Source organism: Parambassis ranga, chromosome 16 (assembly GCF_900634625.1).
Source record: "Parambassis ranga chromosome 16, fParRan2.1, whole genome shotgun sequence".
NCBI lineage: Eukaryota > Metazoa > Chordata > Actinopteri > Ambassidae > Parambassis > Parambassis ranga.
This window is the reverse complement of record NC_041036.1, coordinates 22,104,909-22,120,141: the sequence shown is the minus strand read 5'-3', so window position 1 is coordinate 22,120,141 and position 15,233 is coordinate 22,104,909. Positions and strand designations below refer to the sequence as shown.

At 41.1% G+C, this 15,233-nt stretch overlaps 2 protein-coding genes and 1 non-coding gene across 8 annotated transcripts in view; 1 reads left to right on the top strand and 2 right to left on the bottom strand.

Annotated features, from left to right (window-relative positions):
• Window positions 1-15,233, bottom strand: part of syngap1b (synaptic Ras GTPase activating protein 1b) — a 245,108-nt gene that overhangs the window by 162,742 nt on the left and 67,133 nt on the right. The window lies entirely within an intron of this gene.
• On the top strand, window positions 3,349-9,605 carry LOC114449179 (proliferation marker protein Ki-67-like). Of its 2 annotated transcripts, XM_028426631.1 has the most exons (6): window positions 3,349-3,473; window positions 6,353-6,422; window positions 6,533-6,608; window positions 8,377-8,987; window positions 9,087-9,310; window positions 9,393-9,605. In XM_028426631.1, the coding sequence occupies exons 4-6, from the start codon at window positions 8,510-8,512 to the stop codon at window positions 9,507-9,509; spliced, it is 819 nt and encodes a 272-aa protein (XP_028282432.1). In that variant the 5' UTR covers window positions 3,349-3,473; window positions 6,353-6,422; window positions 6,533-6,608; window positions 8,377-8,509; the 3' UTR covers window positions 9,510-9,605. The 2 variants fall into 2 exon arrangements, 1 of the variants encoding a protein (XP_028282432.1); XR_003671953.1 differs by lacking the exons at window positions 6,353-6,422; window positions 6,533-6,608; window positions 8,377-8,987; window positions 9,087-9,310; window positions 9,393-9,605 and adding exons at window positions 3,913-4,015; window positions 4,356-4,432.
• On the bottom strand, window positions 4,787-4,951 carry LOC114449181 (U1 spliceosomal RNA). The gene has a single exon (XR_003671955.1). It is a non-coding gene; the product is annotated as a U1 spliceosomal RNA (small nuclear RNA).

Sequence of the window (15,233 nt, the reverse complement as noted above, 5' to 3'; positions counted from 1 at the left end):
GGAACTTTACATTATATCTGCTGTCTTTACTTCATGGATATGCACCCTGTATATGTGCATATCAGTGCCAACTCCCTGAAGAGCGTAGAGCAGCTTTGCAATGATGGAAAATGTAGTATTACCATAAAGACTACTGCAGGTATTAGTACAGCTACAGTACATCATCCGGGAGAATCACTATAAAGCTATAACTAGGGGGAAAAAAACAAAAACTTTTGCAACAGAGTGAAAAAACTTGATGAATGACTCAATGACTAAATGCAGAGATGGAGTGGAAAGAAGTGCTGCTTCCCCTTCCAACAGGCAACAATACAATTATAGATTTAGGTATAAACAGAAGCAAGTCTCACAAGTAATATTGGGTTTTTCTAAAGTCCCTTTACTGTCCCTCCTGCACTGTACAAGATTATATCTGATCTTTATCTTAGAGGAGAAGCAAGATTGTAAGTTGATTAAAATCAAGTTGGATTAATTATATTTTGGTCAAAGTCAGAATAGTTCATTGTGTTTTCAGTTTCATGGCTAGAAAAAAAAACTGCTGCTAAGAATTCGAATCAATGCATTTTTATTAGTTTGGTTGCCCAGCAACCAAACTCTTGTTCTTCTATGTCTTTATTATTATTATTATTATTATTATTATTATTATTATGTACGTTTTTTGGCTCAGCATATCTTCAGAATGCATGGGCCGATTCAAACCATTCAAACATCAAAAGATTCAGCTCATTCAGGACATTCCTGGAAACCATCAATAATAATTGCAAATATAATATTAAAGATATTAAACATTTTCCATGTCTTCTGCAAAATGCTACTCCTACAAATTACAAGATAGAGAAACCATTCGAAGCTTAAAATACTTCCAACATCTTGGTCTTCAAAACTTGTATACAGAATTTGGAAATTCAGCTCCGTCTTCAAATGGTCGGGGACTTTTGAGGTCTCCTCTGCTGTTACCATGGTGACAGACTCTTGGTCTTCAAAACTTGTATACAGAATTAGGAAATTCAGCTCCGTCTTCAAATGGTCAGGAACTTTTGAGGTCTCCTCTGCTGTTACCATGGTGACAGACTGATGCTACTTTCAGCTCCGTCTTCAAATGGCAGGGGATTTTTGAGGTCTCCTCTGCTGTTACCATGGTGACAGACTGATGCTACTTCCATCATCTTGGTCTTCAAAACTTGTATACAGAATTTGGAAATTCAGCTCCGTCTTCAACTGGCCGGGGATTAAAGATGAAGTGGTTTTTGAGGTCTCTTCTGAGTTTAACATTAGTGTGTATTGCGTGGAATGTCAAAGCAATGCTTCAGCTGTGGCAACCAAACTTGCATTTTCTTCAGGAAATGCAACCATTCGAAGCTTAAAATACTTCCAACATCTTGGTCTTCAAAACTTGTTTAATTAAAAATTAAACAGTGTACATTGAACACTGAACAGGAATGGGTGGAAACACACCAGAGATGATAATGATAATGATGATGATGATGATGATGATGATGATTATTATTATTATTATTATTAGGGATGTCCCGATCAGGTTTTTTTGCCCTCGAGTCCGAGTCTGAGTCATTTGATTTTGAGTATCTGCCGATACCGAGTCCCGATCCGATACTTTCTATAAAGGCACTCGTTGCAGCAAAACGTGTGTGTGTGTGTGTGTGTGTGTGTGTGTCCGCGGACCGCACGCAGCACATCAAGATCTCGAACCCAGGACCTGTCGCACCAAAAGCAACTGTCATACCGCTGCGCTACAAGACATAGAACCACCCTGCACAGAAGGCATTAACTTTGACAGCCCTAATAAATATATATCCGAGTCCTGATCAGGAGGTAATGTCCGATTCCGATCGAGTCTGAAATCACGTAATCGGGCCCGATTTCCGATCGCGTGATCGGATCTGGACATCCCTAATTATTATTACTATTATTTTTATTATCATTGGTAGTAGTAGTAGTAGTAATGACTAATAAATTAATAAAAAATAAAATGCTAATGTTAATCTATATTTTGACGGGTTATTTCCTGTGTGTTGTTAGGCGGAGTGATACCAAAGCACCTCAATGCAGGGCGGGTTCTAGACAGGCATGTATGAGGGGGCAGTCAGAAATGTGAAGGGGGCATCATGTGTACACTTCATGTTAAAGCACTTTTTTCCTCTGGTCTTATAGTGACAATATGTTCCTTGCTGATTTGGGTTGTTAGCTGTGTCAAAAGCCAGCCTGGAGAAGTGGATTGCACTTTGTCAGGCCTTTATCTTCAGACCTGTCCAACTTGTGAGTCCCACCTGAAGACTAAGCTTCTGCTGGTATAGCACTGAGGCACGCAATCCCCCTGACCACTGAAACATAAACAATGAATAAATAAAATATCCTTAATCCAGTTTTTATTAATCAACAACATAACATTTATCTGGATGGTCTTATTCTCAAAAACATGTAATCTAAAGTAAGTTTAAGTTTACAAACCTAAAAGGTCTTATGAATAAAAGTAACACTAAAATAAATAAAGCACAGCAGATAGGCTATAGATCATGTAATGTTTTCTCTTTTTTATTATTTGTTTGTTTTATGTGTATTTTTTAAAGCATTCTACTCCTGTCCACTTTACAACCACAGTCTCATATTTCCCTTTGCAAAAACTTTCATATAAAATGGATACATTGCAGTGTCTGTGTCCTGCTAGAGCTGGAGTGGAAATTAAGTAAGCTGGCTTTGTAGAAACTGCAGTGGTGATCTGAAACAGATCAGTGTAGAACTACAGTCTGAGTAGTAGTAGGGCTCTGTCAGACAGCGGTCATTTGTCTTCAGTCTGTCACATTCAGCGGACATGGACACGTCTCTGTGCTTGTTGTAGAGCTGGGAGCATGCTCCACGAGAACAAAGAACTTTCTCCTCGCTTCCGAGGTGGCAAGAACAAAGTTCATTTCGGCGCGGAGTATTCACACTCCCTGAGCTGCGTGTGTGCAGCTTCTTCAATGTCTTTCCTCTCCGTAACCACACTGAAACCTGTCACTACACCGTTACGTGTTGACTCATTTGCATACGGACGCTGATTGGATGTTTACTCAGGGTGTGTGTGTGCGCTGCAGCCTGTGAATACACACAGTGGACGGACAGACACGCTAATAAAAAGTGCCACTTCTTGTCGGATTTTTCTGCTACCGATGATCATTTTGTCAACGCGTAATATATTAAATTTGTGAGTATATTAACATGTGCTTTCTCAACGTCTAAAAATTTGATTTGAGGGGGCAAGACATTTATTTGAGGGGCCACTGCCCCCTCTTGCCCCTGCCTAGAACTGGCCTCGCCTCAATGTAAGAAACGAGACAAGACAAGAGTCGACTGTTTGACAAAGCTTACGTTAGATCGGAGTGATGTTGGAATGATATTGTAGTGAAATTCCTGTTGTGATATCTTCGTCTATTTTTATGGACTGTCAGAAGTTGACGCATCTTTAAACGGACTTTCAGGTGAGTACGCCACTTTTTCTAGCGTTGTGTGTTCCATTACGTCGTGTTAGCGTGGCGAAGGTTTGTAAAATTGCAACTCTACAATGCGACGTTACACGTGGTGTGTCTCATAGTTGTCTTAATTTAAATCTACGATTACGCACAATGTCCGACTGACGGGACTTACACAACAATGAAACGTCGTGCTACTAATCTTTTGTCAAAGTTAAAACACGATGTAGGCTAATTAAAAATATCCCTTGCTAACGACAGAAGTTAAACGTCACACACCGAGATTATGCTTTTGTTCTTCAGATATCTTCCATTCTTTCCGTTTCTCGGAAAGGTTTTTTTTACATTTAAATGTACTTTAATCGATGTCATATTTGACTTTCGCGGTGTTTGTGTTTTTATTTTAACGTTCCGTACTCTTGACACTTGTGTTTCGTAATAATTCCAGGTAACATTGCAATAATGCCATTACATGGGAAGATAGTCGTGATCAAGAGGAATGGAGGAGATGGGACTGAATTTCCTCTCACTACAACATGTTTGTTTGGAAGGTAAGATCATTAAAATTTAGTGTATATAATATTTGTTTATTCATATTGTAGATTAAATCCAGGTTGTTTTCTCTTCGTAATTACAGAAGTTTCTATATTAGGATTGTACAGTACTTTAAGTCAACATTTACTATGGGTTTTGGTTTGGAGGATGGCCATTGGCTGCTTGTGCCACAACCAGCTGTCTCTTCCTGGTCTTACATCATGCAAAAGGATGCACAGCAAACCTACTTGCATGTGATTTGAGTGATGGGGCAAATCAAATATACAGTTTGAATCTTTCTAAACATGGTGACAACCCAATGAACACATTTCTAAATGCTTATTTGTCATCTTCCAGGATGCCTGACTGTGATATTCGTATTCAGCTTCCCCTTGTGTCCAAGGAACACTGCAGAATTGACTTAAATGAAAACATAAAGAGGTAACCCACAATAACTACATCTCTCAGATGTAAATTTTGTGTATACTCAATGTAGGGGTGGGTGATATGGCAAAAATTTTATATCACGATTCTTTTTATTTTATTTTATTTTTTTTTATTTTAGATACTGTATTAATCCCAGAGGGAAATTCTTTACAGCTGCTGCCAAGCAGTGTCATACAATGACTAGCAAGGCGCGCCACAGGCTAGGGTGAAGTGTCTTGCCCAAGAACACACAACAGTGACTAGGGAGGAGTTGGGATCGAACCACCAACCTTCCGGTTACTAGACAACCCTGCTATACCACTGCGCCACTGTTGTCCCAAAAAAAAAAAAAAAAAAAAAATCAGGGGAGAGCGCGAACGCAGTCCCCCACTACCAGAAATTATGCAGTCGAGATTCCCACATTTGGGGAATTCGCAGGGGTCAGCACAACCTAGAGTGCAATGGCTGAGCCTCGCCCTGGGTGAACCACCTTCTTGATCATGGTATCTCCCCTGCCAGGTAAGTAAGATAATTTAATGATAAAATCACGATCTCGATTTTATCACGATTTGTTTTTACATTGACACTAATTTGCATGTTTCTGTGTAAATGACGTCAGGTAGCCTACTCTGTCACCTCTCAAAAACTATCAGTAGATTTTAAAGGCAAACAACAACTCATAACGTGCACTCAGTATTAGTTTTCAATAAACATGAAAATTTAAATAACAATTACAGAACAAAATAAAGTTTTATTTCAAATAGGTTAAAACGAAGACTAATATAGTTCTGTAAAGTATTATTCAACAGTCATTTAAACACTGAAGTGTGCCTCCTAAGGTTAAACAATAAATACAGTATGGATACTTAAGTAACTCTTAAAGTTCAATGTGATTTAGAACAAATGATCAAACTTTAATGGGAATCATGTCTAAGGACAAACGGAGCTGTTGCTGTCACCTCTGTCCACCGTTTACTAGAGTCCTCATATGGAGCCTCTTCATCAAATGCCTGCGTTATTGTTTTGGTGACGTCATTAGCTGTTGCCGCTGTCTGCATCTGATGTACACGCGTGGCCCTCCCACTACACCTACACACACACACACCTACACACACACGTAGAAGAGCTGCTGACGGCACAACAGCAGCGAACCTGAATATAACGAGCTGGTAATGTTCAGAGAGGTGGGCGCGTACGCGCTCGTAGCATTAGAATACACGCGGCCCTTGCACTGCGACACACCTCGCGCGCACACACACAGGCTTAGAAGATGCGCCGCTGCTGCCGGCAGAAATAGTACCGAACATAAAAGTGGAGTTCATTTTAGGGACCAGTTCCTCCGTTTTCTTTTCATTTTCAGCTGTAGCTTCCTAACAGGGAGGCTGTCATTGGTTGGTTAGGTTCACATTTAGTGCACTGAGAGTTAGACGAGTGAAAAAAACTCATGCGTATGCGCGAACATAGAACTGCAATTAGTAGAATGTGCTCTATGGACGATAAAACGATCTGTCCATTCTGGTAGATCGCCGATACATTCAAATCCTTCACGATCATTTATCGTCAAATCGCACAGCCCTAAATCTATGTTATTGATTAGTGTTTTTTTGTCATGACATGAACAGAAGTAAAAAATGTCACAGAATCTTTGGAGCTTCTCTGCCTTACGTTTTGTGTTTGTCATCGTTTCAGGTCATTTTAACAAATTTGAGCTCGGAGAACCCAACATGTCAACGGAGAGGTTCTGCAGCAGTCTGAGCGTTTAAAACATGGAGATGTGATAACTATTATTGATCGTTCTTTCAGGAGAGTGTGTTCGTAAACCAATTTGCTTTAAACAGAATATATTTTTACAGGCCTAAATGCTAAATAACCTAGGAGTGTAGTCAGCTGTAAATAGCTTCCTTTTGTTTTTTGTTTTTTTATTTCAGGTTTGAGTACCCTCCAGCACCTACACCAAAGAAGAGATCCTCCATAGGGGGCAAAGCTGAAACCCTCAAAGTAATTGGCCTTTCAATATTGAATCACTATGTGTATTTCAATTTCCCCTCCAACTCATCAAATTGGTTTAGATAATGTTACAAATGTGTTAATGGATGGTTTTCACATAGGTTCGTCAAGATCAGCAAGCAGGTGATGCTGCCATTGTTGAAGCAGGAGAAAAGAGGACCTCTGAAGTATCCACAGGTGAGAGTTCTCTTCTTATATTTATGCCCTGTTTGCTCCATTGATGATGCTGTGCCCTGTAGTTAGTTTGATTGCTGCAAAGAATCTTGAGATTCTTTATTAATATTCTTCCGTATGTTTTTTTGGAAAAACCGGAAACCTTCAATAATAATTAAAAATATTATAATATTAAACATATTAAACATTTTACACCTTCAAATTAACATGGGAGTCAATGAGAGAGCCCTTCAAATCATGTCTTCTGGAAAATGCTACTCTACAAATTTCAAGATAGAGAAACCATTCAAAGCTTAAAATACTTCAAATATCTTGGTCTTCAAAGCTTGAATACAGAGTTTGGAAATTCAGCTCCATCTTCAAATGGCAGATGATTAAAGATGAAGTGGTTTTTGAGGTCTCTTCTGAGTTTAACATTAGTGTGTATTGGGTGGAATGTTGAGAGCCAGAGTGGGCGGAATCTTCAGCAGAGTGGAGAGAGGCTGAGGGGATACCTAAAAAAAATGTCTCTAACCTGCGCTCAGGCCTGCACTTTCCATCTAACTGGGATAATTTTTATATCGGTTCGAGGGAACCCTCGTTAGCTTTCTGACGGTGTCACTCTTAAAACTGAACATCAAACCATTTTGCCTGTACAGCCAGCTGTTTGGGGAGAGTGCCGGTCTGCACACACACGTCTCGCAGAGTACGGTACCTCCGTGCCGAAAAGAACTTTTTTTTTTTTATCTCTTACCACCCGTGGAGTGAGTTCTCTGTTCTCTGTCTCACGGAGTATGGAACAGCCTTTAGGGGCATTTGATAAACACTCAGGTTGCCATGGATACAGGCAGGTAGGCAGGGCTGTTACCATGCTGACAGGCTGACACACAAGAAACTTTTCACATTAAAATCACACAGCCTGTGCTGTGTAAAATCACACAGCCTGTGCTTATGGTATTATTCCAGCCTCAGACCTTTCATATGGCATATTCTTTAAGGTCAGTGACTTCATACTGTTTTGTCTTCAGCTGTTTCTTTTTCATATCTTCATAATAAAACATTTTCTACTTTTCAAAATAAGAGCTTCATCTTTCTAAATCCTTAACTGTGTTTCAGCAAATTAAATTCAGATTGCAGATTCTCCAGCAATTCATAGTAATCCTTCACAGATATTTTTTGGCCATTTAATACAGGTCACTGAAGGGGGACGTGGTCTTGTTTTGCAGCACACTACTATCCTCCTTTGGTTCCACTTCAATGTTTTTTTCCAGGGATTGCTAGATGTTGTCATGGTTAGCTCCATCTTTAAGATGGGGATCTACAAACACAAAAAGGTTTTAGGCCACAAGAAATACTAGAAAAGCATTTCCTGAAGAAAATGCAAGTTTGATTGCTGCAGCTAAAGCATTGCTTTAAATGCTGAATTTAATTTAATTTGCTGAAACACAGTTAAGAATTTAGAAAGATGAAGCTCTTATTTTGAAAAGTAGAAAATGTTTTATTATGAAGATATGAAAAAGAAACAGCTGAAGACAAAACAGTATGAAGTCACTGACCTTAAAGAATATGCCATATGAAAGGTCTGAGGCTGGAATAATACCATAAGCACAGGCTGTGTGATTTTACACAGCACAGGCTGTGTGATTTTAATGTGAAAAGCTTCTTGTGTGTCAGCCTGTCAGCATGGTAACAGCCCTGCCTACCTGCCTGTATCCATGGCAACCTGAATGTTTAAAGCAATGCTTTAGCTGCAGCAATCAAACCTAGGCCTAAAACCTTTTTGTGTTTGTAGATCCCCATCTTAAAGATGGAGATAACCATGACAACATCCAGCGATCCCTGGAAAAAACATTGAAGTGGAACCAAAGGAGGATAGTAGTGTGCTGCAAAACAAGACCATGTCCCCCTTCAGTGACCTGTATTAAATGGCCAAAAAATCTCTGGAAGTCAAGACCCCTTGGAAATCTTTTGCCGGTCAGCCTCAGACACCGTCCTCAAAACGTTGCACTCCCAGACCTGGCTCAGTCAGAAAGAATGCTGGAAAACCTTTCTCCACAGAAGTTAAAAGCATTCCTAAGAACGACAATGACTTTACTGGAGCTGAAACTCCGCAGTGTGTGAAGAAGCAGAGAAAGTCCATCCAGAGTCCCTCTGCTGTGATGGCTAGGCCTGAAGCAGAAAATATTACCAAGCATGAAGCAACTTCACCTCAGAGAAAACCATCAACTCCCCTAAAGTTTAGTGTGCATGACGTTATTGAACACATTTCTAATCAGACACCTAAGTCACCTATGAGAAGGAGATGTAAGGAAGCCACGCCAGCCAAAGATGCATGCACTGGGGAACAACAAGCAGCTCATCCCAAGTCGCTGTCACCGAGTAACTCCGGGAAGGCTGAGAAAGGTTTTTGCATTAAATTTTTATTTTCCATTTTGCATTATTCTGTACATGACTGTTACAGTTTTGTGTTATATTTATACAAAGTCATGTTACCTTTTTTAGTCTCCAAGAAACGCAAAAGCGGAGAACTTGGAGCAGACTTGCCTGCATCACTGATGAAGAAGAAACCAGTTTCTTTTGGAGGTTACCTGAGCCCAGAGTTGTTTGACAAGCGGCTGCCTCCAGATTCTCCGTTACGCAAGGGGGCCGCTCCACGGAGAAGCCTGTCGCTGCTCAAACCCAAACAGTCACTTCTCAGACGAGCATCTGTCATTGGCTTGCTAAAGGTAAGACTGAGTTGCTTGACTTCTATACATGATTCTGTATGTCATATGTATGTCACATAATGTTGTTGTTGTTGTTTTACAGCTTGAGCAAAAAAGCAAAACGGGGACTCCATCACCCAAAAAATCAGTTACCAAAAGTGCTTCTCCTAAGACTCCAAAATCTAGAACCTCTTCTCCCAAGTCTCCTTCTCCCGCATAGAAGACTCCCAAGTCTCCTTCTCCCGCAAAGAAGACTCCCAAGTCTCCTTCTCCCGCAAAGAAGACTCCCAAGTCTCCTTCTCCCGCAAAGAAGACTCCCAAGACTCCTCCTTCTCCCACAAAGAAGACTCCTCCGTCTCCTGCAAAGAAGACTCCCAAGACTCCGTCTCCTGCAAAGAAAACTCCCAAGACTCCGTCTCCTGCAAAGAAAACTCCCAAGACTCCGTCTCCTGCAAAGAAAACTCCCAAGACTCCGTCTCCTGCAAAGAAAACTCCCAAGACTCCGTCTCCTGCAAAGAAAACTCCCAAATCCAAGCCCTCGACTCCTGCTGGCAAAAGGAGCCCTGCCTCTGAAAAAAATATTTCCGCAATTGTTGCAACGCCAGCCAAAACCCCATTGGATTCAGGTGTTCAGACACCCACTGTGCAGGGACGCTTCTCTGTGTCACGCATCAGCACACCCTCTCCCATTGCTGAAGTTGATGCGACTGCAGACCAAGTGCCTTTACTCACAGTTACACCCAAGATACCTCTGAAGAGGAAGAGCATGAAAAGCACCTCACGCAAGAGTGTCAATAAGAGTGCAGTGAAAGTAATGCACAGACGAAGTGGGATTTCATGGGCATCAAAAAAAGGTATGTAACATACTGCAAAGCTGGAAGTCATTCTGCCATTGAACTTATTATGTCAGTAATTTATTGTAATTTATTTTTACGTTTCCCTTCAGTCTTAAATTCCTGGGCAGATATTGTGAAATTTGGGACAACTAAAGCTCAGGTTGTTCCAGCTAAAAAAGTGGCTGTTAAAACAACCAAAAAGAAGGCTGTATCCAAACCACAGGTATGAGCGTAACTGAAACGGTTTAGTAACATCTACAGTTTTAGAGAACAACAGTTGACATTTGGAGGCTTTACTAAATCTGCACATTGTTACTCATGTTATTGTATTGATGCCAGGATGCTTCTAAATAAAAAAAGAAATGCCTTTTCTCAATCTCTCAGACTCCTGCAAGAAAGCTTAAGAGCCACATGAGCACTGGGCATGCAGATTCAACTGTGACCATCATTGTGGGCAGAGCTCAAAAACGGATGGTTGTATGTCCACCTAGCGCTGCTCCCAGACTGGTCACTAATACCGCTGTCTTAAAAAAGAACATGAAAATGGATGAGGACTTGACTGGTGATTACCACTTTTCCAACACCAAAAAATGTATCTTGGATTTGATTTTCATCACTGTTAATATTGAGTTTTGTATTTCCAGGTATTTCTGAAATGTTTAAAACCCCTGTAAATCAAAGGAAGAGGAGATCTATGAACAGTGCTACAAAGTCTCCAGCAGAATGTCTGAGCACATCTGTGATTGAACCATCAGTGCTAAACACACCAGAGGAGACAGGTAGATATGTATATGTTGTTTAAATCATTCCTGTTAGGTTGTTAAATAATCATAAAATAATTGTGACTTTCCTTGCAGGTGAAATGATGGTGGAGTGTTACATCTGCAGTAAAAGGCAGAAAATACAGCAGTGAGGCTGTCCAAAGGCTTCTCAATGCTGATCAAGAGTGTAGCTTCGTTAGTGAGAGTGATATTATGTTGAAAATTCCATCTGAGTCTAGTGAACAGCAGGGGGCTGATTTGAAGGCAACAACTGTAACAACTCCTAAACAGAAGCCACAACTACCAGAATGTCTCACCGGAGTCAAGAGGATCATGAAGACACCACGACAGAAGGTTGAACCACTTGAGGATTTGAGGGGGAAAATTTTGAAAACCCCAAAGCAGAAAACTGAACAAAAGGAGTGCCTCACAGGAGTGAAGAGGATCATGAAGACACCTAGACGGAAAGCCGAGCCCGTGGAGGACCTGAGGGGAAGAATTTTGATAACCCCAAAGCAGAAAACCGAACAAAAGGAGTGCCTCACAGGAGTGAAGAGGATCATGAAGACACCAAGACATGAGACTGAACCATTAGAGGACATCAGTGGACAACTTCTGGTAACTCCTAAACAGAAGCCTGAACAACAAGAATGTCTGACTGGAGTAAAGAGAATTTTTGAGACCCCGAAACAGGTGGCTGAACCCATTGAAGACCTTCCAAAGGACCATCTGAAGACTCCTAGAGCTCCAGAGGCTGATATGAGTATGGGTGGCATTCAGGAGCTTCTGGTGACACCAGTCCGCATGCAAGGATCTGAAATTACAGAGAAGAGTTTTCCAGAAGTATGTCGCTCGGGTATCAAGAGAATAATGAAGACACCGAAACAGAAGAGTGCTCTTGTCGAAGATATGGTTGGTGTTAAAAGACTGGTGAGAACTCCCAGACAGAAAGGAGAACCTGTTGAGGAGAACTTTGGGCTCAAGAGACTCATGAAGTCACCACGGCTTAGGGGAAAAGACTTTGAGGGACTTCAAGAGCTCATGGAGGAGCCTGTGACTGATTCTACAAAGGAACAGGAAACAAAGAAGGTAAAAATAAAGCATGTGCACCAATATTCATTTTCAAATAAGACTGTTTTGGCAACTGTTTCACATTATAGAAAGCAATTTAATTTATATGCAAAACAAAGATTTCGGCTTAGAATGTGACTTCTATGTACTGGACAATGGAACATTTAATTGATAAAGGCCCAAAATTTACCTTATTACTGGATTGTTGTCAGATGGGAAGTGTGTAAGATTCTATTTATTCTATTTTTTACTTAACTAGTTTGTCTATGTCAATGCTCATTGTCTGAATTATTTTTGTTTGTTTTTTAAACAGGATGAAGGTCAAATGTCTGTGGACTCTGTTGAAGATGTTGTACTACTGGTGCAATCCAAAGATGTTAGAGTTGATGAAAATGTATCTCAAGTGGAGACAGCCAATGGAAACCTCCCAGAAACTGATATGCCTGCAACTGATCCTGGCCAAGAGAAGAAACCTGTTCGGGGCAGAAAGGCAAAGACAGTGCAGTCTAAAGCGGCTCCGGATAAAAAGGAAGCACCAGAACCTTCTGAGGAGCCGCTTTAGACTGCTTAGACTGTCTTTGCCTTTCTGCCCCGAACAGGTTTCTTCTCTTGGCCAGGATCAGTTGCAGGCATATCAGTTTCTGGGAGGTTTCCATTGGCTATCTCCACTTGAGTACCTGCCATTCCTGCTCGTGCCAGAGGCAGAAGACGGAAGACAGCTGAAGCAGCAGCAGCACCACCTGCTTTTAGACTAACAACAAGGGGCAGAACTGCAAAATCCACTGAAAGCAAAAACGTTGAGCTAACAGAAGAAAGCAACCCTCAGCCATCTAAAGTTGCTCAGAAGCCCAGAAGAGGAAGAAATGCTAAAACAGTCTCAGATGTTGAGGTTGAAATGCCCCAGGAGGTTCTCCATGAAACTGGGAAGATGCTAGAGCCAAAAGGTTTGTTATATTTGTTACCTAAATGTGTGTTTTGGACTGTAACAGTTTTCCTTCAATAATTGTAAGACATTTGAGTCACCCATCTTTAAATGACTATTTGGCAGTTAAATACTATCAATCTGTTGTGAATGGAAATAATTTTTTTGCCTTTGTTTTCTCTCTGCACCTCTCTCTGCACCAATAGATACAAATGAAATCTTGCTGGAGGAATTGCCAAGTGGAAGCAGTAAAAACAAACTATCAATGCCATGGAGACTGTTCCACAGGACCCTGAAATTGAATGTGTGCCGGTTGTAGAGACAGAAGTCACAGAAATGAGGCCAGCTGTGAAATCTGCTCGAGGCAGAAAAGGAAAAGTGATGGGATCAAATGAAGCTGCGGATAAATCGGAGGCAGCAGAAGACCCTGTTGCCCCAGCTCCAGTCAGAGGAAGAAGAGGGAAGAAGACTGAAGGTACAGTACCACCTGCTCCAAGACAAACAACAAGAACCAGAAATGCGAAGGAAAGCTCCAAACAACCTGCTGTTGAAACTCAACTGACTGAAACGCTGCTGAAACGAGTAAACAAACATCTGATTCTAAACTCCCAACAGAAGATGGTGTTGTGAAGCCAGTTAGAGGGAGAAAAACTAAACAACCACCTGTTGAGCAGGAAGAGGCAGAGCCAGAGAAAGCGGCCAATGATCTTGAGGCAAATGCTCAACCTAAGCAGCAAATAGTTGCAAACCCCAGAAGAGGAAGGAAGGTGAAGGCTGAACAAAATGATGTGGCAGCAGAAGGCACAGGTATTCCTGTGGAGTCCAACAACCAGCCTCCAACCAGGGCTAAGAAGGGAAGAAATGCCAAACGGGAAGAGGAAAAAATGGACAACGGCAAGACTGCTCAATCCCGGTAGCCTGTTGAAAGAGTAAGGAGAAAAGGAAAGGCTGAGCAAGAACATGAAGAGCCGACAGAAGTCAAACCTAATGAAATGGCTGTTCCAGAGGCGGCAGAAACTCCACTCATAAAACCAGTAACAGTGAGTGAACAGGATACTGTGGCTGCAAAGCCCAGGCGTGGGGGGCGCAAAATTAAACGGGATACTGGGATTATAGTCCCTGTTGAATCCACTGAGGTGCCGGTGGTCAATGTCACTGACAAAACCAAGAGGCAGGAAAACAAAACAACTAACTAAAGAAGTTGAAGTCACTGCTGAAAATCCTAAACAAGAGCTGGATGCTGAAGAAGCAGAAATTGCAGAGCCTATTGCTCCAGCTGTTAAACCGAGCAAAGCAAGAGGGGCAAAAACTGTGAGAAGTGAAATCCCACAAGCAGTTCCAGACAAAAAAGCACGTCGAGGGACAGCAGTTCCTCCTGAGGATACCAATGCAGAATCCACAGTCCAGGTTTTAGAGTGGGAACCAGAAAAGCCATCAAAAAGGGGGAGACGGGCAGCAGCTGCAAAACCCACAACAGAAGAGGCCAGTGAGCAGGAAAACCCCTCTGACACGAAAACATCAAAAAAATCTGTCAAGTGGAACATGGACGTGAATGTCTTCAACGTTCCTAAAGAAACACCTGTAAAGGCTGTTCAAGTTAGAAGGAAGACAACTCTTGGAGACAAAGTTGACACTGAGAGCAAAGATGTGTCAAAAGATTCCAATAAAACTGAAGAGGAGGATCTCTCAGGAAATGTTGTTGAAGCTCAGCCAGTCAAGAGAGCAAGCCGTGGTACAACTGCTGACAAAGCAGAAACCACAAGCAGGGCTGAAGACATTGCAGCTGAAACACAGCAAAAAACCCGAAGAGGAAGATCTGCAAAGAAGTAGATGTGTATATGTATTCTAAATCCTTACCATACGTTTTGTCATGATCTCTTTTTTGATTTTACATTTTTTAGAATGTGAGGTTATAGATGACAAATTAAACACTGGTTTTTCAACTTCACAGTTTACATGTAAGAAGGTATATATGTCAATATTGACCTTTTAAAAGAAATTTTTGTATCTTTGGAACAAATAAATACAACTAGAAAAGCATTTCCTGAAGAAAATGCAAGTTTGATTGCCACAGCTGAAGCATTGCTTTGAACGCTGATGTGAACGATTGCTCTGAATTGCTGGAGAATCTGCAATCTGAACTTAATTTGCTGAAACACAGTTAAGAATTTAGAAAGATGAAGCTCTTATTTGGAAAAGTAGAAAATGTTTTAATATTATGAAGATATGAAAGAGAAACAGCTGAAGACAAGAACAGTATGAAGTCATGACCTTAAAGAATAGCCTGTGAATATACCATATGAAAGGTCTGAGGCTGGAATAATACCATAAGACTATAAGAAGCACAGGCTGTG

Bases quoted from the DNA above. Each gene is read 5' to 3' on its own strand.
- LOC114449179 (XM_028426631.1), top strand. From the start codon at position 8,510: ATGGCCAAAAAATCTCTGGAAGTCAAGACCCCTTGGAAATCTTTTGCC. The intron at 8,988-9,086 runs GTTTTTGCATTA...TACCTTTTTTAG, and splicing joins CTCCGGGAAGGCTGAGAAAG to TCTCCAAGAAACGCAAAAGC. The intron at 9,311-9,392 runs GTAAGACTGAGT...GTTGTTTTACAG, and splicing joins CTGTCATTGGCTTGCTAAAG to CTTGAGCAAAAAAGCAAAAC.